Below are 24,181 nucleotides of genomic sequence, written 5' to 3'. Positions count from 1 at the left end.
TCTTTTCTGGTTTTGGGTGTACATGGGGGTGGGGTAGCCGACCAATCACATCAGGATGAGGAAAGCAGATGCACAAGGTAACAAAATAATCCAGCCTAAAAAAGATAACATAACATGCACTCACTCTCTTCACTGGTTCACACAATTTATCTCAAATACTCAGATAAAATGTTGAGTGAGTGACTGTCTATTTCAATATATATGACATAGTTTATATTGATATTAAAAGAAAAGTAAATTTTTTAATCTTTATGGTGTAAAATATGACATAGAATGAACTTAGATGAAGACGTAGATTGTTATATAACCGATCTCAACTTATTGAAACCGAGGCATTGTTGTTGTTGTTGGTCTAAAACATGCAATAGTATTTATGCTGCCACAAACCACCTAAAACTTGTAGCTTTAACCATGGAATAATATTTGTATGGTTATTAAAAAAAAAAATAAGAGAGAGAAAGTGTAAAGTTAATTATTTCTAACAGAAAAGTATGTAACATTAATTTAAAAGGTACGAAAGTATTTAGAGATCTTTGATCATTTCCTATTTAAGAACTCCCAAAATGCAATAGAAATCTCAAAATAATCTTCTTCTTGAATATGGGAGTGAAGGCACCGTGGCAACGGGATTGCAGTTGGAAGACGGTGGAGGAGAGAAGGATGAATGGTGTTTTCATTTTCTTTTTCTTTTTAAATATATTTTTGCATTTTTGAAATATATTTTTGGATTATTTGTTTATTGTTAAAATCCACGTGTCTTCATTTTATTTGTCATTCTAGAGTGTGAATTACACGCACTTTTGATGTTTGGCTGCAAATTAATTTTTTCATCCAAATGACACATGTTACTCTGTCTTTTTGAAGGCACAGTGTGTACTTCACAATAAGCTTGTCCCACTCCCTTCCTTTCTCCATCCAACTTTTTGCATGTTTTTTGGACCAAATCACTTTCAACCAAAAAAGAATCTAGAGTAAATAACTGTGAGTTCAACTAAATATATAGTCGACTCATTTTGACTCAAATTTTAATATATTCGTTAATAAATTTTTAATATTAAATTTTAAAACCAGTAACTGATGAAACAGTCAGTGCGTTCAGTGGCATCTTGAACCCATAAATTCAGATCTTAAATCCGCATCTAATGTAGTGGTGAAGTTGTGATATATTCTTAAGTCTATGCACCAAAATATATATCATTGTCATCAGTCTTTCTCCATTCATTCATTTTATGATATTATTTATATTAATCCACATAAATAATTTATCATCAAGTGGGATGGATAAGATCTTTTCATCTTTAAGTAGAGATTTTGGGGTCTGAGTCATGAGAATGAAAAAAAACCCTAGTAGGGACTAGAGAGCGCTTCCCCCTTGGATTCTATATGGAACAAATTTAAATTAATCGGAGCAGTAGACAATATCAGATAGTTATGCCGAAAAAAATTCCATGACACCAAGAATAGAAATATAACTTGTGAGATGGGAAATAGGTGATTTCAAGAATTTTAACGGAATAATATTGCATGGATTTGCATGAAATCCAATGTAGTGGGGGGACCAAACTTATTTAACCAAAAAAAAGTGGAAAAAAGAAACATATATCCATAAAGCAATCCTACCCAATAGCTTTGACATGGCAAGGACTTTATCTTTCTTGTATTCCACTTAGTTGTTTTATCTTTCTTGTGTTTCTACCAAACTACAACAAAGTATGATTGCCCAGAATTTTGCACATGTATGTGTTTGCTGTTAGAAAAAAAATGGTAAAGAAAGAAAAAGCAATTGGTATTGCTTTGGAAGAATAATTTACGAAGAAATAATCTTCTATGATCAGTTATATTTTGAATAGAAGATAATGAATTAACGATATCCCTACAAAGATTTTATGTGTTACAGTTTATGAATCTCTTATAAAAAGGCCACATAACGAATAACATTAGTAATGGGCCATAAAATGTCGACACCCTTCGCTTAAAAAATTATTGATATATAGTGAAATTTTAATTTTATAGATGTATCATCGGACACCCCTTAACACAAATAAATATGCTTCCTACCAAAAATTAAAAGTCTTTAAAATCATGGGTTGCACGACATTATGTGTAATTAATGGGCCATAAAATTGGGTTTCCTTAAATAACTTCCTACCAAAAATTAAAACTTGATGATTGCATAATATATGTGTAATTAGTCATTAGGCGAGTATATGAGATTACCCTGACTAATACATATGATTCGATAAGGTCTAAATAATTAGGAATCTTTCTTTCTTCTTTTGTACCGAAAATATTTATAACAAATAATTTCTGAGTCGCCTAATCATTAATTACTAAGAAGTTAGAAGTATATTATACTAGTGTACTTGACCGCGCTTCGCGCTGTCATGAAAAAAATTCTCTTACAAATACACAGATCATAGATTTAATGAAAAGAAATAAAAAATAGAAAAAAACTGGAAATAAGTAAAATAAAAGGTATAGACATTGATTCCAAATGTTTTCTACCAAAGAAATAAATTTTTACAAAATAAATGCAAAATTGGTAGAACTAACATGCTAATAAGCATAAAAATATCTATTTTTTCTTCATAAATCAACTCAAAAGAAAGAAAGAATGAACATATCATGTGTTTATGAGCCTTAAGCCATAAACATTTTAAAAGAATTAAAATCCCAAAAGCACAAAGTCAAAAAATTTAAGAAAAAAATTCAAAATTTACATGCCAATTAACAAAACAAAAAACAAAAAAATAAATACGCACTACAAATATTTCTACTCTCTCTAAATTACCTTAGAAGAAATGCATTCAACGTTGAGGTAGATACCACTGAGTATACCAGCCTACCAAGCTCTTCGATGTTGATGACATGACACGAAGCATCAAAATTTAACAAATACAGGGTAGAAAAATTGTTGGGAAGATTGCACATACAAATACATTCAATCAAGATAAAATATTCACTAACACATGAATTTCACAAGACAAATTGTTATTATACAAAGTTTTAAAAAAAAAAAAAAAAAAAAGCGGACCTCATACTGGAGAATTTTCTAATGCAGCCTTGTAGTAAAGGTAAAATGGAAGAATCATATATAAACTAGCAAATTGGTTTGCGCTTCGCGCGATTATGAAACTCTTATTGAATTTATAAAATGTTTTTTTAATAACCGAATATTCAGAATATTTAAATCCTTTTTAGTCTTCAAATTGTAATGAATTAGATTATTGTCACTAAGTTTTTTCTCTTCAATTTTGTAAAAATACATATTTTTAAATCTTCCAGTAATACATGAATTTTATATTATAACATAATCTTTACAGACGTAACATAGTTTAAACGTAGTTTTACTTTGTTGATTTTATTTTACGGATTTTAATCATGCTTATAAATTTTAAATATAGTTTTTCTTTGTTCATCTAATATATTAAGCATCCACTTAACTTTTTTTCTCTACCTTTCAAGAGTTACATTTTAGTTATTTCTCCAAAAACCTTTAAAAATAAAAATGCATCAACAATAATGTCTACTACAAAAGTAATATGGAAAGGGAAGAAAAGCCCATAACCAAATCTCTTTGTATTAATTTTTGCCTTATCTTTTTTCTTCCTTTTACCTTTTTTCCCCTTTTCTTTCTCTTCTTCTTCTTCTTCTTCTTCTTCTTTCTTTCTTGCTTTGTCGCTCATTTATATTTACCTTTTCTTCTTCTTCTTTCATTGGAACATACGGAAAAAATATTTCAAAAAGGTAATCATAAAGAAATCAAATACTCTTTTATAAAAAGGGGGCTAACTAACTCGTACTAAAATTTCATAAAATCTAGAAAAATTGTTCATTTCTTTTAAAACATTTTTTTTATGAATTCAATACACGACATCGTTGAAAAAGGAGAGAGAATTTAAAATAGCGAGAGAATTCAAAAATAGAATAGAATTTTCAAGCTTCAATTTCATTAAGAATCCTTTTGACAATTGAAAATTTTATCATTTACTAATTTTTTTTATTGAAAAGATGTAAAATTATTTGGTGAAGCTAATTGAAAATAACATCTTTACTTACTATTGTTGATATATTATTCAATCTTAGCAATTAATAGCTAAGCACCAAAAGCATGCTTACACAAGGTATAAAAATACAAGATAGAGGGATGAGAAGTACAAACCGTATAAAAAAAAAAAAGAAATAGAAAACAATTCGTATAAAAAATTTTAATACTCGGGAAAACATGCATGCTTTCAATTCAAGAAATTTCATACCTATTAGAGATCAAAAAAGAAAGAATAAGAGAATAACACAAATAGAAATCATGATAATTTGCAAAAAAACAATAGTATAGTAGCCATAACAGAAAGAAAATGAGATGTAACGCAAATAGAAATCATAATAATCCACAAAAAAAAAAATAGTATAACAAAGTTGGGGAATATTGCCTCCCCATATAAACTAATTACTTACCTTTTTCAATTTGCAAAAAAAAAAAAAAAAAAAAAAAAAAAAAAAAATCATAGCCATGATAAAGTATAACAATATAATTTTCTAGGAATTCAAAAAGAAATAGAGAAGCCAAAAACAATCACCTGGTGTACAAGGAATGATAAAATTGGTTGGGTTAGGATTGATTAAATTAGTGTCTTATAATATTCTTGTTAATGATTTTTTGAAGATGTAAAAACGTAATTTAAGCTTAAAAAGTCAACTTTAAAGTACCATTTATGGCTTATTTAGTAGCTTTTGATCGTGGGCTGATTGAAGGTTGATGTGGCTTTATTGCAAAAGTTACTGCTATGTGGGTTGAATGGTACATTTATTATAGGAGGTTTTATTAGTCCATAAGTTAGTGTAGTAGAAATGAACCAAAAGATGCAACAAAAAATGAGAAAAATGGCAACAAAAAAAAAAAAGGAGAAAAAAGATAATTATCAATAAATTTGTATATAAATGCTTCTATAGGATTCAAAACTTATATTATATATAAATTGGTCGACAATATGGGTTTGTTCTCATCTTTTCATCTCCTGTCTTAATTGGCATATTACTGCACATTAATTTTTTAATAATTAAGGTGATTTAATGTGAGTACTGGATATTCTTAATTAAGAGTGAAAGTTATTAAGATGAAGAGGTATGAGTTATGAAGATGACTTTTTCAAATGAATAAAATAATTTAAAAAAATGAGGAAAAGGCCAAAAAAAGGTGAATAAAGATAAACAGGATTTTTTTAAAAAGTATTTAAATTCTCTATCATAACAAGAATCAAGATTCAACCCCAAAAAGAGAATGTGCATGTATGTATTCATTTGATCCTGATCTTTGTGGAGTGTCATCCTCTTTCATTTTTGTCACGACCCAAATCATGGATCAACCCACACTAACCCTTGATGGCGAACCATGAGATAACTACCTTAATTTGATGCACGGAATAAATAGATTTATTTATAAGAAATTCCAAAATACTGGGTGGCCACGGATACTAAAAGTTTACAATTTGAATAGATAACGGACTAAAGAGATCGACCCTCGCGGACAAGAGAATCAACAAATTGCAATAGCTCACCCAGCCGTTCTTTCAACGAAAAGTCGTGAGAAAACATCACTGAAAATAAAACAGTAGCAAAGTAGTATGAGCACAACATAGGCTCGTATTAAAATGATTAGATACGCATATAAACAAGTCAAAACTAACAAGTAGCAGATAAGTAATCAAACAATAGCATGAAAGTCTTGCACGATAGTCAAATACAAGATTATAAGCCTAGGGAGAATTCTATAAACCTCGAAGCCTTTAAAATAAATACTCACAAACAACAATAATTCACAAATCAAGAATCAATCGGAAGAATGTAATATGACCATTCAAATGGAGTGCTATGCAATGCAATGCAATGTCGTGCTATGTAAATGTTATGCAATGCGATAGTCACCTCTCACACTCCACTCCCGTACACATGCTATGGCAATGCCTCATAGTCATGAATGGGGGACCCGCGAAGTCCATGTACCAAATATAACCTCGGATCATAACACTCTACGATCCCGCAAAGACCTCGGGTCATCGGACACTCCATCGTTCCGGCAAAGAAACCTCGGGCAACAAACAGAAAACCTCGGGTCTCTGTCACTCTCAATCTCCTGAAACCTCGGAGTCTCTCCGTCACGAAAAAACCTCGAGTCTCTCGATCACTCTCCTCACCATTATAACAACATAAAGTAAAAAGCATGTCATGCATGATATCGGTCTCGATTATATCACCAAATGCAATAAACAATACAATATATAGTCAACCAATCATCAATATTACCCTTCCACTTTCGTAAGGTGAGGGAGCTAGTATGTGATAAAGATACTAGGTGATAATTACATCACATACATAGAATATGGGATGCACCTCGCGTGGAATCAACCTCGATAATCGCAATCATAGGTTCCATAGATTTAGAATTGCAATTCAATATTCAATTCTCGGTAATAACCTTCCTCTTCCATATGACCGGTGGGAGAACAAGAGAGAGAGAGAACTATATCAAATACATGAAATCAAATATAACAATATCGTAATAATGGCGACGAGCCCACATTGATATTACAATAATGGCGACAAGTCCACATATTTATAACAATAATGGCCAAGCCCACAAGGCAATACCAACCTAGATGGAATTTACCTCCACTTGTGCCGAAGGCCTATCATGCTATACTATTTACATACGTTTCGCTGTCTAGACATAAAGTAAACCGTAACCTACCTCAATGCCGAACGGGTGTCACGAACTTTCACGCCAAACAATCAGTGCCGTCGGACAAGGTCTTTCCCTTTATTCGTCGCACAATATGTACGATAATACTTCTATAAATGATTAAGCTACGGGGAGATTCAAAACGTATTCTACGTTAGAACTCCTTTCTAGATGTTTAGGCGATGTTTTTCTCTTGTATCTAAACCAACCACATACTACCAATACAACATCAATAATTATGTGTTCAATACCAATCCGGACAGCCCACACATATTCTAAACACCACATTCATAACATGCAATAACGATTCACATACGGCTTCGACATTCTCAAGTTACTTTTATTAGTTTGTAGCTTTAACGTTTGCATGTAACAACTTATAACAGCCCATCCAACATACAATATGATGTATATCTTAACTTATAATTATTCTTTCCAACTTAATGAAAATACAAGTCCAAAACAGTCCACTACCACAACAGTCCAAAACGTCTCTCTAACCGATAACATAACGATGTTCGGAATTCTTGCAAACGTTCACGAACATACTAAGCCAACCACATGCGATTTTTATACATCATTTCATGTCTTCTTTTCATATAATTTCAGTAAGTTATGACCAGCTATCCACACGACAAGTACAACATCAATTCATACGCAACTACGCTATATCGTCATTTTTATAATCCTTATAACAACTCACAAATGACTTTAGTTTCAACTCCAACCATTAAACACCTTCATTTCCATCATAAAATTCATGATAATAACAATCAAAATATCAAGTAAAAACAGTTCACTAACTTCTTCACAAAACAGTCCACACACGGCTACACCATGCTTCGCTCACATAAAATCATAGATTCAACCATTTTCATACTAACATAACTTCACCTTTAACCTTCCATTTCTTTTCATTCTTTTTACCATGAGATCTATGATAGTAACAACCATATTTATTAAAGAAAATCAGTCCATTAATTCCACCAAAACAGTCCCTACGACCAACTAACATTCCAACACCAACTTTCATGATTTTATGCATGCGATTCATGTTCGTCAAGTTACTACCATACTTCAACACCAACACATATAACCCCATAACTATTATCATGTTCCAACATCAACACACCTTATTTCATGCATACAACTTATATTCACACATCTACATCACCCTTAATACATGAAAAGAAAGTTAGATCTTACCTTGACAACTTGACTTCTACTTGGCTAGAGTTGGTGACTTGAGATGGAAATGGTTCTTGTTGCTCCAAAGACTATCTTCACGTTTTAGGGACCTTCTAAAGGGTTGAAACACCTTGGAAAATAATTTTTGGATCAAGACTCAAAGGGCTCAAAAATCAGCCCTTGGATGCTTCTCTCTCTCTAGGCTTAAGTTTTTCTTTCTTTGTGTTGTGTAGTTGAAATGAATTGTGATGGCTGATTTCTTGGTCATTATTTGGTTCAACTTTGATGCCTACAAGTTGGTCACATGCTCAGCTTATGGCATGATTCATTCCATTAACTTTACACTTTAAATTTTCTAATTTGTTTTCTACAACTTTTGGCCAACCTACCTTCTTGTTTCTCCTTTCTTCTTTCTTTTATACAATTGTATGTGTGTGAATGATTCATACACCACCCTTTGTCCATTGTAATTATGCCAAGATGAATGAGCAATATTTAATGTGAAATGATCCTCTTCCTAACATGTGTTATGTCCTCTAAAACAATGTATACTTTTTAAAGTAGTAGATGCTTAAATATTCAAATGCATGCCTCACATGGATGCCTTATTTTCAGTCACTTGGCTGAATTCCATACTCCTTTCTTTCAATTTGGTTGTCCACAATATAATGTAAGTGTAGTGGATGAATCACATTTAAATGTATATTTGTAATAATTTAAGATGACTTTGAGTCATCTTTTGGACATGTCATGTTAATGTTCATATTGGCTCATTGTTGCCATAATTTTAACTTACACCATGATTAAGTAGTTCCTAATTTCCATTAATGCTTCTATACCAAACAAAATTTGTAGATAAATTGTGACTTCAAACGAAATCGGAAGTTAAAGTCTACTTTGTATCTTGAGATAGTCTTAATACTCAGCCCGACTTGAAGATATCATTTTGACGAGCTGTTTTGTTGCAAGACTCGATGAACTTAATTTTAGGCTTTTGAAACACCTTAAAACTCCTCATATACTAGGAGATATGCCTCCTACAATATAGGCTAAAATCGGGTCCGAGATTTTCTGAAATTGTTCGATTCATTTCGTTTAACTTCTAATCCTCATCCAACCTCATGTAACCTCTTATACATACATATAGTCATTTACCTCCATAACAATTCATATACAAAAAAAAAATAACCATAAGTAGAAGCAAGCTTCGACGAAACTCGATCGAAAAAGTATATTCCTATCTTTTGTCCATCCATTCATTACTAATAATCTCAAATACTTTAAAGGTCACTCACATTCTCATTATACTTGCGATTTCAAATCCTTTAGGTTACCAGGTCACCTCGAGATCTTAAGACAACCATATTTATAACGATATTCTTACTACTCGTTGCTTTCTTGTTTTAATAAAGTAGCACGGATTATTATGGAGTGTGTGCATATCAAATGTAAAAAATTAAATGAATCCGTTATGACTATCTCAGATTTGACCACGAAAAGGGTGTTTTAGGAATATTATGCCTAAAAGTGCTAAACGACCAAATGGGTCGTTACAATTTTCTTAATTAAAGTAATAACAAATACAAAAATGGGAATAACAATTAAGCTATTAAATTTGGAAATTTCCATGAATAAGTTAATCATTCTGTTTTTGGTGGTTAATAGAGCCTCAAGCGTACCTACCACTTTCTATTTTAACAACTAAATAAATAGTCGTGTAGGCTTGATATTTCATATATATTAATAGGCTTCTGTTAAATGTGACAATTATCACTTTTGACCATGGTGAGAATGACTATAGAGAAATTTCTGATCAGTCTAGGTATGGGGATTATACATAGAAATTGACACACATATCAACCTATGAACGTACCTCAGACACAATAATTTTACTAAAAATGAATCCCCACACGAAAAAAATCCCCACATTTTATCAACCTATACTCATTGTGGGGATATTTTTATAATAGTCAAAAGCACCTAAAAATCACAAATAAATTGGGGGAGGGGGGACTCATCTCAAGTAAATAACATCTTCTTCTATTTTTTTCTAATAAGAGTAGTGTGCGAATCTGCTTGAGTATACATTTATATATTCTCGATTGATTTATATATCGAATATTTGTGCTACCTCCAGAGGTGCATGTACCATATTTACTAGTAATCAGCATTTTCTAAACTCTGTGTGTGTGTTTTGACTAAATTTTCAACAAACATTAAAATTTGAACACATAATTCCAAAAGCACAATAGGCTTGGTGGTAAAATTTTGAATGACGTACCTATAAATTTTAAATCATGAATGAACCTAGCAATCCCCTACTAGTACACATAATGAATAATTTTGTTCATCAAAATTAGAAATAGAAACATATACACATTAAATTACTTGATCTATTATAAACACCGAATGCGAATAAGCATTTATCTAAAAACAAAATGCATATATCATGAGCTAATTTAGTTAAAAGCAAATGTACAGCTTGCTCATGCAGATTCATAATATATTCCTACAATTATTTATTAGATCTGCCTTATTTTGTTGTGTACCAATGGAAGAATTTTCTATAAGCCAAATTGTAACATGGATTTCCTGTCATTAAAATCTTTTGTGAAGCATAAAGTTATGAGGTAGCTCTAGCCAGGATGTTAATTTGTCTGGTTACCTAGATATCTCTGAAGTCTCCAAATTATTTTATTACATTTTTATATACTTATTATTGTCCGGAGAGATATTGTATAAAATTGAGTTAGATCAAAGGTTAGCATCCATTGGCTGCTTTTGTGAAATTTTATCTTAAAAGATTGTTCTATTAGCTGTCAATAATGACAAAATGCAATTTTGTGAGTTCAAGTGAAAACATTTTATCGAAAATTTCAAATAATTGCCGCATGTATCACTTCGAATGTAATTTAGGATGAATAGATTGACAAACCAAACTAGTTAGGAGTGCTATAATATAAAGCTCTTTAGAAAAGGATAATTTAATGACAACAATGTCAAAGGAAATGTTTAAGAGAAGCTATTGTTACTCATATCATTAATTGTAAATTCGTAATGAAGGCATATAATAAGGGCTATTTCTTTTTCTTTCTTTATTTTTGACCAAGATTTTTTGGACCTGTAAAAGAAACTTTTAACTGTTTTTAGGAGTACTACAATGCCGAAGGAAATGTTTAAGAAGCTACTGTTAGTTAGATTATTAATCGTAAATTCGTAACAAAGACACATAATAGGGGCTATATCTTTTTCGTTCTTTCTTTTTGACGAAGATTTTTTGGACCTGACCAAAAAAAAAAAAAAAAAAAAAAAAGAAGAGACACTTTAAAATGTTTTTCCGTCTCATCGTCCCAGATTTAACATCCATTAACTTGCAAAGTACGAACTCACGTGCCTTACCTTTTGATCATTTTGATGGAGTTGACGAAGAAAGTAAAAAAAATATGCTCATATTTTTATTAACAAACACAGGAAAGATTCATGCATGCATATTGAAAACGCTCTTAACTCGACCACCCTTTTCTTCAAAAAGCCCGTTTAACAGAGTAAAAGTAACAAAGGTAGCGAGCCGTCCACAGAGGCAAGTGAAGTTGGCGAGCTCCATTGCTATGTCTAATTGTGATTATACATAACAATGGAGGTTAAGTAAAAGTACTAATACATAGTCATGCATATGCAAGATCACATTGATTTGCCAACTAGCAAAAATTGGCCATATAGTAGTCCCCCTTGTTCACGTGCATTGGTTTTAGGGTATTTTTGTTTTCATTCATCAATCATCAAGTACTCACTCTCATAAGTCATATCTATATAGCACCACACTCTTTGTACCAAAATTCTCAATTCCCAACTTTCTTTTCCTTTCCTTTCTTCAAAGGAAAAAAAAAATGGAGTCTTTTAAGATAACTTCTCTCCTTTTCATTTGCATGCTTTTCCTTTCCTCTCTTACTCCCATTCTTGGTTGTAACTTTTGTGGTAAACCTTCTCACAAGCCCAAAACTCCCTCTCCCATTGTTAAGCCACCTATTAAGTTGCCACCTATTGGAGTTCCACCTGTCACAGTTCCACCAATTGTAAAACCACCCATTAACTTGCCACCTATTGGAGTTCCACCTGTCACAATTCCACCTAAGTTGCCACCTACTGGAGTTCCACCAATCGTGAAACCACCAATTGGAATTCCACCAGTCACAATTCCACCTAACTTGCCACCAATTGGTCTTCCACCAGTTGTAAAACCACCAATCAAGTTACCGCCAATTGGAATTCCACCGGGTGTAGTACCACCAATTACTACACCAGTTACACCATCACCTAAAGGAAACCCATGTCCACCATCACCAAGTACAAAAGCAACATGCCCAATTGACACATTGAAACTTGGTGCATGTGTGGATCTTCTTGGTGGGCTTGTTCATATTGGAGTTGGTGACCCTGCTGTTAATGAATGTTGTCCAATTCTTAAGGGACTTGTTGAACTTGAAGCTGCTGCTTGCCTTTGCACAACACTTAAAGTCAAACTACTTAACCTTAAAATCTATGTCCCTCTTGCTCTTCAACTCCTTGTTACTTGTGGGAAGAATCCACCACCTGGCTACACTTGCTCCGTCTAGATTTAAGTTAAGTATATGCATTTTTTGCTAACCGAATTTAATTTCTATGCATTAACGGTACAAAAAAATATTTTCACAATCATAAGTGATAACTATTTTTAAAAAAAAATTCCAATCAGTGGCGGAACCACATGGAACGAAGGTTGGTCGGTCAGTTAAACATCCTTCGTGTATACATTCATCTTGGATTTAAGTTAAGTACATGCTTTGTTTTTGCTAACCGAATTTAAGTTCTACGCGTTAATGATATAAAAAAATATCCGCACCATCACTTAGAAGGTAGTATTTATTTTTGAATCTCCCACGCAATTTCCAGTATTCAATTTGGGACCCGGCCACTAGTGGTGTCACATAGAGTGAAGTATAACGCACAACAATCATTCTGCATGAATTGTTTGGGCCAAACAACTTTTCCACTAACATAATTATCAATTTTTAGAGTAAAATGTCGACCTTTATGTGCGGAAAAACTTTATTATGTGATTCACTCAACTGAAATTAGTAATAAATTTTTCTCATTCTTGTATAATTAGAAGCTGGGTCTAACTTATATCCACGGGCAGTTTTTTTTACACTATTAGTGCAATTTTATCTGCCATGGTAGGATACTTGCTCTATTTTTCAAAGTCATGACTTCGATCCACTCATTATGAATAATTTCATGTAACTTTTTTAACTGACCGGATAGTGTAAAATTATTTATACATTTTTGGTGTATAAAAATTAAGCTCTAAGAAGCAACGTAGATAGTTTAGTCACGTGAATGTCGATTTTAGTATGAAGTAGACCTGGGATTTTTAAAAAAAAAATCTTTTTGTGGAATAATAGATATTTGGCAATATCATTCTTTTATATTTATTTTTTCTTTTAAAGAAGGAAGTTAAACTCATTATTTTAAATTCTGTCTGAATTACAGGTTCCAAGCTATGATTTGAAGAATTGCATGGATCGACATGAGAGGATGTCGAATTTATGATTTATTTAATTTCTCTCCCTCCAAACTGTATTTTAGTTTGTGTATTGCTACTATTGTTTACTTTTGGCATTACTGAATTGCAATTCATTAATGAAATTATTTCAGTGTATTGTTTCAATCTCATTTGTTGCAAATAAGTGTGACGAACCAAGTATTAGAGTATTTATCTGTAACTGGTATCTTTAATTTTTGTATAATTTTAGTTTATTGCAATCATTTGTTGGTATGTTTTTTGGAGCAATTATATGGAGATATTGCTTACAGAGTTGTTAAAAGCGTGATGACTCAAACATTAATCGGATGCTATCATATGAGAAGGTTTTAACATGTAACTCAAACATATACAAATTATAACCAAAAGGGTTTAAAATGATTATAGTTAGAGTTTCGCTTGTCTTTTCATTTCTCTCTTTTTATAAAAGAATGAACATTTATATCATCAAGTGAATCACAACACGTCATGTCGTTAAGCATAAAATGAGAATGCTAAATAGTATTAAAAAATTCCGCTTCTTTCGAAGGAGGTGAAGAAAGAGAAGACAAGCAAATAGTGAAAAGAAGTATCTGCTCACTCTTTAGAGTCGGACCTAGTTGATTGACATCAGAAGCAATATCCTGATCTAACAACTGCCTGAATTGAAAGTACGTTCACTCAAAAAAAAAAAAAAAAAAAAAAAAAAGGTCATTGTATTAGAATTGTTTAAAAAGAAAATGTGAGTCACATAAAATGAGACTGATAAGAGTATTAAAATAGGTGAGATATTTAAATGTCGACAGTAAGATCTGAAAATTGTAACTTTGGATGTAGATATCAAACAAAGAAAAAATTGACAAGATAAATACATAGGACCATTTAGTTTTGGACATACTCTTGACTGAACAAAACAATCTTGTCCATATAACGTTCCCAACAGGACAGAATGACTAGATAAAACTAGGTTGGCATCATGATATCCAATAATTTTGGGGGGAAAAAGTTATAAAAGAAATATCACTTTAAATTTATGACCCTACAAGACCTCGAGGGGTATGGAAAGTTTAAAAATTAATACTCCCTCTGTTTCAATTTATGTGAATCTCTTTTCTTTTTAATCCGTGTCAAAATGAATGACCTCTTTTATAATTTGGAAACAAATTCACTTTATGAAATGATTTACATCCAGACAAATATTCAAGACTTATTTTGAACCACAAGTTTCAAAAGTCTTCACTCTTTCTTAAATGTCGTGCTCAGTCAAATGGGTTCACATGAACTGAAACGGAGAGGGTAGTAGGAAATCAGTACAAAAACCTAAGGGAGACTGGGAGAGTAATCAAATTTTCGGGCTAAATATTTTGCATATCACCTTACTTTTATTTACAAGTAACCAGAATATGAAATAACTCCGTCTCAATTTAAATTTCTTTTAATTATTATGTTGTTGTTACTGTTGGAAATTGTAAAAAAAATTACACTATTTGGTCACCTTTAAAATAATAAAATGTAATTATTCATAATAAATTAATTTTTAACTTATAATAAGTCAATTGTAACATTTTACACCACCAAATTAAAAGTTGTGGTGGGTTGGTAAATAACCCTTCTATCTTTAACCAGGCTCTCAGTTGAGCCATGTGAATGAAATAGAGTTTGATCGAAAGCGCTTTACTCCCAAAATGAAATTTTCTGGGGTGATTCTAGACTAATTAAGCCCAAACAGGTGCCAAACACTAGATGATAACCCAAAAAAAGTTATCCTTTACAGCTATTAAATAGCATTAATTTCACTATGTAAAAGATTGTTAATACTATAAGTGGATACAAGATAATTAATTCTCATGATATATAACACCCCTACTAACAAGGGAAAATTTAATATAAAAAAAAAAAACATATTTGACTAAAGCCATTTACTTAGGGCCTATCATGATATTCTCAAACAAGAAAATGGGAATTCATGAGGGGGATATTTTAAAAAAAGTTTGTCAAAATAGTTTACATGATTCCCTTTCTGTGAAAGAGAAAGGGAATCAAAGTATACAAAGAAAAATGTCTGGGCTTATTGGAGAAGTGGGGGAAAACATATTTTGGGGTGCGGCCCTTTTCACCAAGTCCTAGGGGCACATGAACTTTGTTTGTTCTTGCTCCCTTGTAATTTGTATATCATATCATCCCTTGATGGGAAAAAGAAAACAGAAACCATTTCTTTTTGGAAAAAAGAACTATAATAAGTAAAAAATTATTATTTTGAGTGAAATGGACCTGATAGTGTTTTGGTGTCTATTTTGCTATGTGACTATGCCTCACATTTTTTTTAATTGACATAGTCACTTTATGTGGATAACTCCAACTTGGTCACCGGTAAGTGTGGTGAATGATACAGATTTATTTACTCTTTAATCAAAGGTTTCAAATTAAATTTTGAGAACGAAGAATATTTCGGTAGAAAATCTCGTTGGAAAGCTGAAATTAGCTCAAAAAAAAATAAATGAAACCCTCAACCATAAAATCATATGTTTCATTGTCAACATTACAAACTCTTATATGTACCTCTTTAATGGCAATAGTTCATTCTAATTCTGTAGGCAAATCGCCTTCCTTGTATAGAAGAGAAACTTCGAATTTTTAGCTAGTTTGTACTTCCTTATATAGTAGGCCCTTGGGGTATTCTATTTGCTCATATTCCTCTGATTAGAACACTTGGATAACCAGTTTGGTGATAGAATAACACCTGCTAAACATTTAAGTCTCAGTTCATAAAAACACTTGTTCTCATTTAGTATGTGCTTTAGATTTGGAACATCCAATAGTACTACCTGAAAAGTTAGAGAAAGATCAAGATCCTCAAAAGAAGGTAGAGAAATATTGAGAAACTAATAAGAGCAATGCAGTGCATGAATCATCCTACGTTCATGCAAGATACAAAAAGAATTGGACCCCAAGGGGATATGATGTAGGCAACATATTCCGACGCAAGTATCAGCTATTTATTTCACAACTTGAATCCATAATCTACATGTCACACACGACTTTACCATTGCTTCAAGGCCCCTTTAGTTATTGAAATACTACATTAAAAAATATGAGACGAGCCTAAATGAAACGATATAAGCAGTAAGAATTCAAATGGCAGTCTCCAACAATTGAGACATAGTTATTGTAAAAGCATAACACCTTCTGACGCAAGTGAAAAATGCAGTTAACATAACCATCTATTTGACAAAAAAACATTAAACTGAAAAAGTAAGCAACAACATGAAATAAATGGAAAAGAGAAGATCAAGCGAAGCCTTGAAAAGAAGTTAAAATGAAAATAGAAGAATGAAACAAAACACCAATATCCTTCTTAAGGAGTTGATTATAGTGTCCTACAAAATCATCCTCAGCCTAATGCAAATTAGAATAACTCTTTAGGCAACAAAAAGACAATTGACAAGTAGAAATAAATAAGAAAATTAACTCCATAATATTAAGCAGCACAACTATATCAACATATATTCATATCATGCACAAGATTAAAACTACTTTCATGCATTCAAACATCAACGAGAAAAGACATCGAAAACGGCGACTAAACTCTCCAATAAGCCTCTCGTGTTACCAAATTATGATACAAGAAACTCAACTCTCGGACGACACAAAGGAGATAAATGTTAGAACAGTCTAAAAAGAAAACAGAAATCAGCTACAAAGTCTATATTCTAGACAGGTATTTAACACATCATAGAAGAACCTAAATCGGGACTTCCATTTTTATTGGTGCATGTAAAGAAGTATTTACAGATGCATTCTGAAGCCAATCCTTCGCGCAAATGAGGGCCTCAACAGTCTCGGGTCGCAAAGAACACCTGTAACGATCCATCTCTTTCCCCACCGTGCTAAATACAGAGTCGGCTGTAACGGTAGAAACCGGAACTGACAAGATATCACGAGCCATTTTCGACAGAGTCGGGTACTTCATCCTGTTAAGCTTCCACCAACCCACCACATCAAACTCGTGAACACGAGGCAACAAGGACTCTTCCAAATATTGATCAAGTTCTGACCTTGACTGCTGGCTTGTCGTCTCCATAATATAAGCATCAAAATCTGTAAGTCCGGCCTCCCCGGCCCCGCCATTCTCCTGCTTCAAAACTCCACCGTTTACCTCTTCGGCATAAGTTGGAGTCAGAGGTAGAGGAAGTGCCACATATTCAAGGAAGAGCTCGTGGATTCCTTCTTCGACAATCTTCACATAGGTGGCAGCTTCTTCACCGTATATTTTCGTGAAGCTGAATTCGACGAGCTTCATTTTGAAGCGTGGGTCCATTACTACGGCGATAGCTAATATTAGACAACAACTCTTCCAGTATTTATCAAACTCCTCTTGCATTGTTTTAGTAAGGCTGCTGATGGATGGATCTTCGTTTGCTGCAGCACGAGCCAGTTCCAATTGAATCTTCCACGCTTCGTGGAAGAACGTGTTGGTTGTTGGAATTGTTGGTGCAGTCAGAAGATTGGCTGTGTCGAATAGGATTTTCAAGTAATTACACAGAACCTCAACTTGCTTCCAATCTTCCATTGACGGGGCGTCCTTGTAATCAGGATCGGATGTATCCAAGCATGAAAATACTTCCTTCAACTCTGATGCAGCCAACAACATCTCGTAAGTCGTGTTCCATTGAGTTTGGTCATCGAGTGCCAAAGTCTTTGTGCTCGGTACCTGAAGCTGCTGTTTGAGCTCGATAAACTTTTCCTCATGAGATTCCGATGTTTTCACGTACTTCACGCTATCTCTTATTTTCTTAACAGTTCCATGCAAAAACTTAAATGCACCTTGAGCAATGCTGCTTAAAGTTCGAGCAAGACAACTTGCTACCAACAACTGACCATTGAGCACAAGAGGGTTCTTCACAGATAGTAAAGCTCTAAGATTATCAACAGCTGAATCACCCAACAGTTGATTAATAGTGACAGAAAATAACTTCCCTTCCATGCTCCAGTCAGAAAGGCAAGCAGCAACAGCATGGCTAAAAGCCGTGTCGGAATCTGGATATGGTTCCATGATGATATTGAGTATTTTCCTGTGAATTTTCCAGTCACTGTCAATATACTGCCCAGTTATGAACACGTAGCCCACGGTGTAGCAGGAGGACCACATATCTAGGGTTAAGCAGATTCGTCCAGGCACTCCTTCAATCACCTTCTGAATGGCTTGTTTCTCTCTAAGATAAGTTGCAACACAATCTCCTTGCACAGTGTTGAAGCTCACCATATCGAAACGAGGTTGAAGATTCTGGACAAAAGCAAGAAAGCCTGAATGCTCAACCATGTGAAGGGGATAGTCGTGCATGATGATCATCCTAGAGATCTCCTGGCGGCACCGGTCGGGATCAAAAGCAAGGTAAGGAGCAGAAGCAGTCCGATAACGTCGTTTTGGTGGATCAGTACTACCACCATATCCACTCACCTTGGAAGGTGTACTATACGGGCTCAATTGATTATTATTCTGTTGGTTCCGTAGGACTACTGGACAGGTTCCTTTGGCGATATGGCGCTTCAGGTGACTAGTGCCAGCTACTTTTGAACCTGTACTGTATGCAAATGATTGCTTGCACTGCTTACATTGTGCCCTTCTAGTTCCACCACCCATATTTTCAATGGTGAAGTGTTCCCAAACTATTGACTTCTTTTTCCTACGCTTGCTCGGTTGTGTTTCTAGATTGTTTGGAGGTGTTTCTATATAGTTGGGTTGTGGCTCTGCAAGGACCATCTCGTTTAGCGGGATCAGCTCATCGTCCGGAACCATTTCATTGCTGGGGACTATCTCATTACCATGCACCAAATGATGTTCATGTGCCATCTCATGTTCCGGCACCATCTCATGATGATGTTCATGTGTCATCTCATGTTCTGGCACCATCTCGTGATTATGTTCATGCATCATCTCATGTTCCGGAACCATCTCGTGATTATGTTCATGTGTCATCTCATGTTCCGGCACCATCTCATGATTATGTTCATGTATCATCTCATTTTCCGGCACCATCTCATGACTCTGTTCATGTGTCATCTCATTTTCCGGCACCATCTCATGACCCTGTTCATGTGTCATCTCATTTTCCGGCACCATCTCATGACTGTGCTCATGTATCATCTCACTTTTCGGCACTGTCTCATGATTCTCAGTGGGAGTAGCTGGGGTTTCTGGGGTCGCCATCAATGTCCTGAAGCTCAAGGCTGCGGGAAGCAAGACACTTTATCAATTATCTGTATAATATAATGATAAAGAAAATGAGAAAGAAAAAGAAAAACATATGTATCGTAAACTGAAGAAAAAAGAGGTATGAATAGATAAAAACATCCCTGAAAGTAGCACCATATGTGTGTGTGTTTGTGTTCATTTTTTGTGATAAGTCTCAGGAAACTAAGATTCTTTTGTGTAAAAAAAAATCACTATGAATTAGCTTTCTTCCTCTATATTCTCTCTCCCTCCTCCGCTCTGTAAACTAGTGTCTATTTGATATTTTCCCTACGGCTCGACGTATTCAATCTCTGATAAGTCTAAACACACAACTCATTCACTGCTCAGTCTGTAGTAGAGAAAGCACTCCTTCGGTATCAGTCCAACCTCTTTCCCAGAAAAAAAAAGAAATGGCTACAGCAACATTAACATTTCTTCGAAGGGCTTAGGTCCAAAAGAAATGTTAATGTTGCGCCTTTGCTCCATAAAGACGAATAACAGTGGGTCCGTGGACTTGTCGTAAAGCTGAAAAGTATATATGACATAAACTTTCTTTTAAACTTCTTCTGGATGACGGCAGAGCTGTACATAGTATTTTAAACTTAAAAAGCGTTTGGACATGAGTTGATTGATAGTTGAAAAAAGGTTTCGATGTTAAGTTGACAAAATGATATTTAAAAGTTGTATTTGGACATGAAAAAATAGTTGAAGTATTGTGAGCTGAACTTGAATCTGTTTTTCAAACTTCAAATTCCATATTTCAAGTTTGAAGTTCAAATAGTGGGCCAGTTTGATAAGCAAAATGCTTATTTAAATAATCTCCATATACTATTTCAAACTTTTGAAACAAAATCGACGGAGAAACAACTCCTTATTATTCACTCTATGGACCAATAGAACCGGCGGCCCAACAGCTTTATCCAACATAATACATGAAATTAGTTCCTCAGAGCTGAACAATCCAGCCCTTGGTGCATCTTGGAAGGCCCGGCGTTACCTCCAGTAACACCGGCCCGCCCCGAATTCACAGCTGACCCGAAGTTCAATAATAATAATAGTCCTCCTAAGGCAACAAGGAGTAAGTTCCTCAGAGCTGAAAAATCCATGCCTTGATGCTTCTCGGAAGGCAAGGAGTAACCTCCACCAACACCAGCACGGCCCGAATTCACAGCTGACCCAAAGCTCAATAATAATAATAATAATAATAATAATAATAATAATAATAGTCCTCCTAAGGCAATAAGGAGTTAGTTCCTCAGAGCTGAATAATTCAGCCCTTGGTGCTTTTTAAAAGGCCTTGTGTAACCTCCTCCAACACGGCCCGGCCCGAATTCACACCTGACCAAACTTCAATTAATAATAGTCCTCCTAAGGCAACAAAAAGTTGGTTCCTCAGAGCTGCACAACCCAGCCCTTGGTGCATCTTGGCAGGCCCTGTGTGACCTCAATCAACACCGGCCCGAATTCACGGCTGACCCAAAGTTCAATAATAATAATAGCCCCCCTAAGGCAACAAGGAGTTAGTTCCTCAGAGCTGAAAAATCCAGGCCTTGGTCTTCTTGGAAGGCCCGGTGTAACCTCCACCAACACCAGACCAGCCCGGCCCGAATTCACAGCTGACCCTAAGTGGGTCATTTGCACGATTGCCCTTCAAAGGCATTGGTGTTTAATTTTTTTCCCCTCAAATTGCTGGTCTTTAATTTTTGCCCTTCGCCTAACACCCCAAACTCCATCTCAGCCAAAAAAAAGATCGCAAGGGGGAGGTTTGTCGAAAAAGTCACGTGAGTGTCACATGGGTTTAGCACCGTTACTTTTTAAACGGGTTCTATTAGGGGAACCAAAAGTGTCCCACTTTAGCATAAATATGCTTAGCATTATATTTGAGGGACCAAAATGAACCTACTCCCATAGATAAGGAATCAAATATGCTCAGGGTAATATTTGAGGGACCAAAATGACCCTATTCCCATAGATAAGGGACAATTTTAACCCAAAACTCGGTTTTTAGGGAAGGGCAAAATTAAAGACCAGTGCCTTTGAAGGGCAATCCGCATCAAAAAATGACCCACAGTTTAATAAGATAGGTCCTCCTAAAAGTAACAAGGAGGATAGTATATTCTATTGCAAAGAAAGTCAGGGTTAAAATGGACATTTCACAACACATGGGCTAACAACAAGTTAGAAACAACTACTTACTAAAATCTGACTCAGAAAATGGATCAAACATGGGCTTCTAGATAAAATCTAAACAAAGCCCACATCAAAATCCTCTTTTTTTACTAACAAAAAATGGATCTATAACACTGCCCAGAAGAAAAAAAAATCACCAAAAATTTCAAGAATCATTTCACAAACGGCCTAAATTTCATTAAACATGCAACTTCAAGCCCACAACAAAAAAAAAAAACAAGATATATATATATATATATATATATATATATATATATATATAGATATCCTAACTTTGTTTATAACATATCAGCAGATATTTTAATTAAGCCTGAGAAACTTCAAATAACAAATACAGATATTAAAAAACAAAAATCTAACAACACAGCTTTAAAACAAGGAATCAGCATAGCTAAACAGTATCTAGCTACGGATTAGTGACGGATTATTAGAAAATTCAATTAGCTACGAGTTATTTAGCGACGAATTAGCTAGGGAATATCGACAAATTCCGTAGCTAATTTCATGTTTTCTAGTATATACAGTATCTAGCACACATTTACACAAAAAAAAAATATAAACAAAAGCTAACACAAATATAATCATTTCATAGATTCAAGAAAACAATCTTCATAGTAACACAATAACAAAATATCCAAAAACATAAAAATAAATCAAATCTTAATTGAACAAAAGGAAACTCATAAAGAAATTAAAAAAGGATACTATACCTGTTGAAACAAAATTGAATTTTGAGCAAACCTAAGTACCAAAATTGAATCTTGAGTAAAACCCAAGTACCAAAATTGAATTTTGAGTAAAACCCAAGTACCAAGATTCAATTTTGAGCAAAAACCCAAGTACAAAAATAAAGCAATAAAAAATAAATCAAATCTAAATTTAACATAAAAGGAAAATAAGGGAAAAAAATTAAAAAGAAATTACTATACCTGTTGAAATAAAATTGAATTTTGAGCAATACCCAAGTACTAAAAATTCAATTTTGAGCAAAACCCAAGTACTAAAATTGAATTTTGATCAAACCCCAAGTACCAAAATTGAATTTTGAGCAAAACCCAAGTACCAATTTTGAAACCGGTGAGTTTTTTTCAAGAACCGGTAGTGAAGCAGATCTAGGGTTTGGGCCGTAGCAAGAAGAGGAGAGAGAAAGTTAGAGAGAGAATTGGGCTTTGAACCCGGAAATAAAAACCAAACTGGACTTATTGTTATGATATTTTTTGGGGTAGATTGGTTATTAGTGAAAGGTTCAATTGACGAAAAAAAAAGATTTAAATTGTGTAATTGGATATGGACTTGATATGTGAAAATTGAAGGTGTATTAGTGTGTGTGTTTTTTTTTTGGGTTAGATTTTTAACATACCCTTTTTGGTGAAGTTGGCTTTGATGTGTCATGTGTGGTGTGATGGACCATAGCCCACTTTTTTATGGTATTTTTTGGTTGGTTAGTATAAGCTAGGGGGGTGGACTCTTTGTTATGATATTTTTGGGGTTTTTTTGGGGATTGGTTATTAGTGATAAGGTTCTATTGACAAAAAAACATTAAATTGTGTAATTGGATATGGACTTGATGTGTGAAAATTTAAGGTGTGTTAGTATGTGTTTTACATATACCCTTATTTGGTAAAGTTGGCTTGATGTGTCATGTGTGGTGTGATGGACCATAGCCCACTTTTTATGGTATTTTTTGTTTGGTTAGTGTGTGTTAATTAATCTTTTTTTTTAAATACCCTTTTTGGTAAAGTTTATTTTTTCATTCTTTCTGTGTTATATGTGTGATGGACCATAGTCAAATTACCTATTTTTGTCTATGGTATTTTTAAGGGATGTGCAAATAGCTAAGTGGACTCTTTTTTTTTATCCGGATGGAGTATTAGTCAGGGGGGTGGACTCTTTGTTATGATATTTTTTGGGGGTCTATTGGGGATTGGTTATTAGTGATAAGGTTCTATTGACAAAAAACATTAAATTGGACTTTTTTTAAAGGTCCATTTATTGTTTTTTCAATGTGTGAAAATTGAAAGTGTGTTTTACCCCTTTTCGGTCAAGTTGGCTTGATGTGTGACTTATATGGACCATAGCCCAATTTTATGGTATTTTGGTTGGTTGATGTGTCATGTGTGTGGTGTGATGGACTTTATAGCCCATTTTTCAAATCTTTATTTTTTGTTCCCATGTTTGTGTTGACCTCCGATCAAATTTAAAAAAAAAAAAAAGAAAGTTTAAATTTATTTACCTTTTTTTGAAGTTGTTAAAAAAGCATGCCTTATGGAGATTT

General features: G+C 33.8%; 2 protein-coding genes across 2 annotated transcripts; one reads left to right on the top strand and one right to left on the bottom strand.

Moving 5' to 3' along the window:
• Window positions 1-11,811: 11,811 nt before the first annotated feature.
• On the top strand, window positions 11,812-13,631 carry LOC132030840 (36.4 kDa proline-rich protein-like). Its single transcript, XM_059420599.1, has 2 exons — window positions 11,812-12,543; window positions 13,454-13,631. The coding sequence occupies exon 1, from the start codon at window positions 11,812-11,814 to the stop codon at window positions 12,535-12,537; it is 726 nt and encodes a 241-aa protein (XP_059276582.1). The 3' UTR covers window positions 12,538-12,543; window positions 13,454-13,631.
• A 3,422-nt stretch (window positions 13,632-17,053) lies between these two features.
• On the bottom strand, window positions 17,054-23,195 carry LOC132030838 (zinc finger BED domain-containing protein DAYSLEEPER-like). The gene is made up of 2 exons (XM_059420598.1): window positions 22,836-23,195; window positions 17,054-19,712 (listed from the first exon to the last, which is right to left on the bottom strand). Exon 2 carries the CDS (start codon window positions 19,690-19,692, stop codon window positions 17,227-17,229), a length of 2,466 nt encoding a protein of 821 aa, XP_059276581.1. The 5' UTR covers window positions 19,693-19,712; window positions 22,836-23,195; the 3' UTR covers window positions 17,054-17,226.
• Between the last annotated feature and the right edge of the window lie 986 nt (window positions 23,196-24,181).

Source organism: Lycium ferocissimum, chromosome 9 (assembly GCF_029784015.1).
Source record: "Lycium ferocissimum isolate CSIRO_LF1 chromosome 9, AGI_CSIRO_Lferr_CH_V1, whole genome shotgun sequence".
NCBI classification, from domain to species: domain Eukaryota; kingdom Viridiplantae; phylum Streptophyta; class Magnoliopsida; order Solanales; family Solanaceae; genus Lycium; species Lycium ferocissimum.
Note: the sequence above shows the minus strand (reverse complement) of the source record. Positions and strands in the feature narration are given on the sequence as shown.

Coding starts and splice junctions, on each gene's coding strand:
- LOC132030840 (XM_059420599.1), top strand. CDS start 11,812: ATGGAGTCTTTTAAGATAACTTCTCTCCTTTTCATTTGCATGCTTTTC.
- LOC132030838 (XM_059420598.1), bottom strand. CDS start 19,692: ATGGCGACCCCAGAAACCCCAGCTACTCCCACTGAGAATCATGAGACA.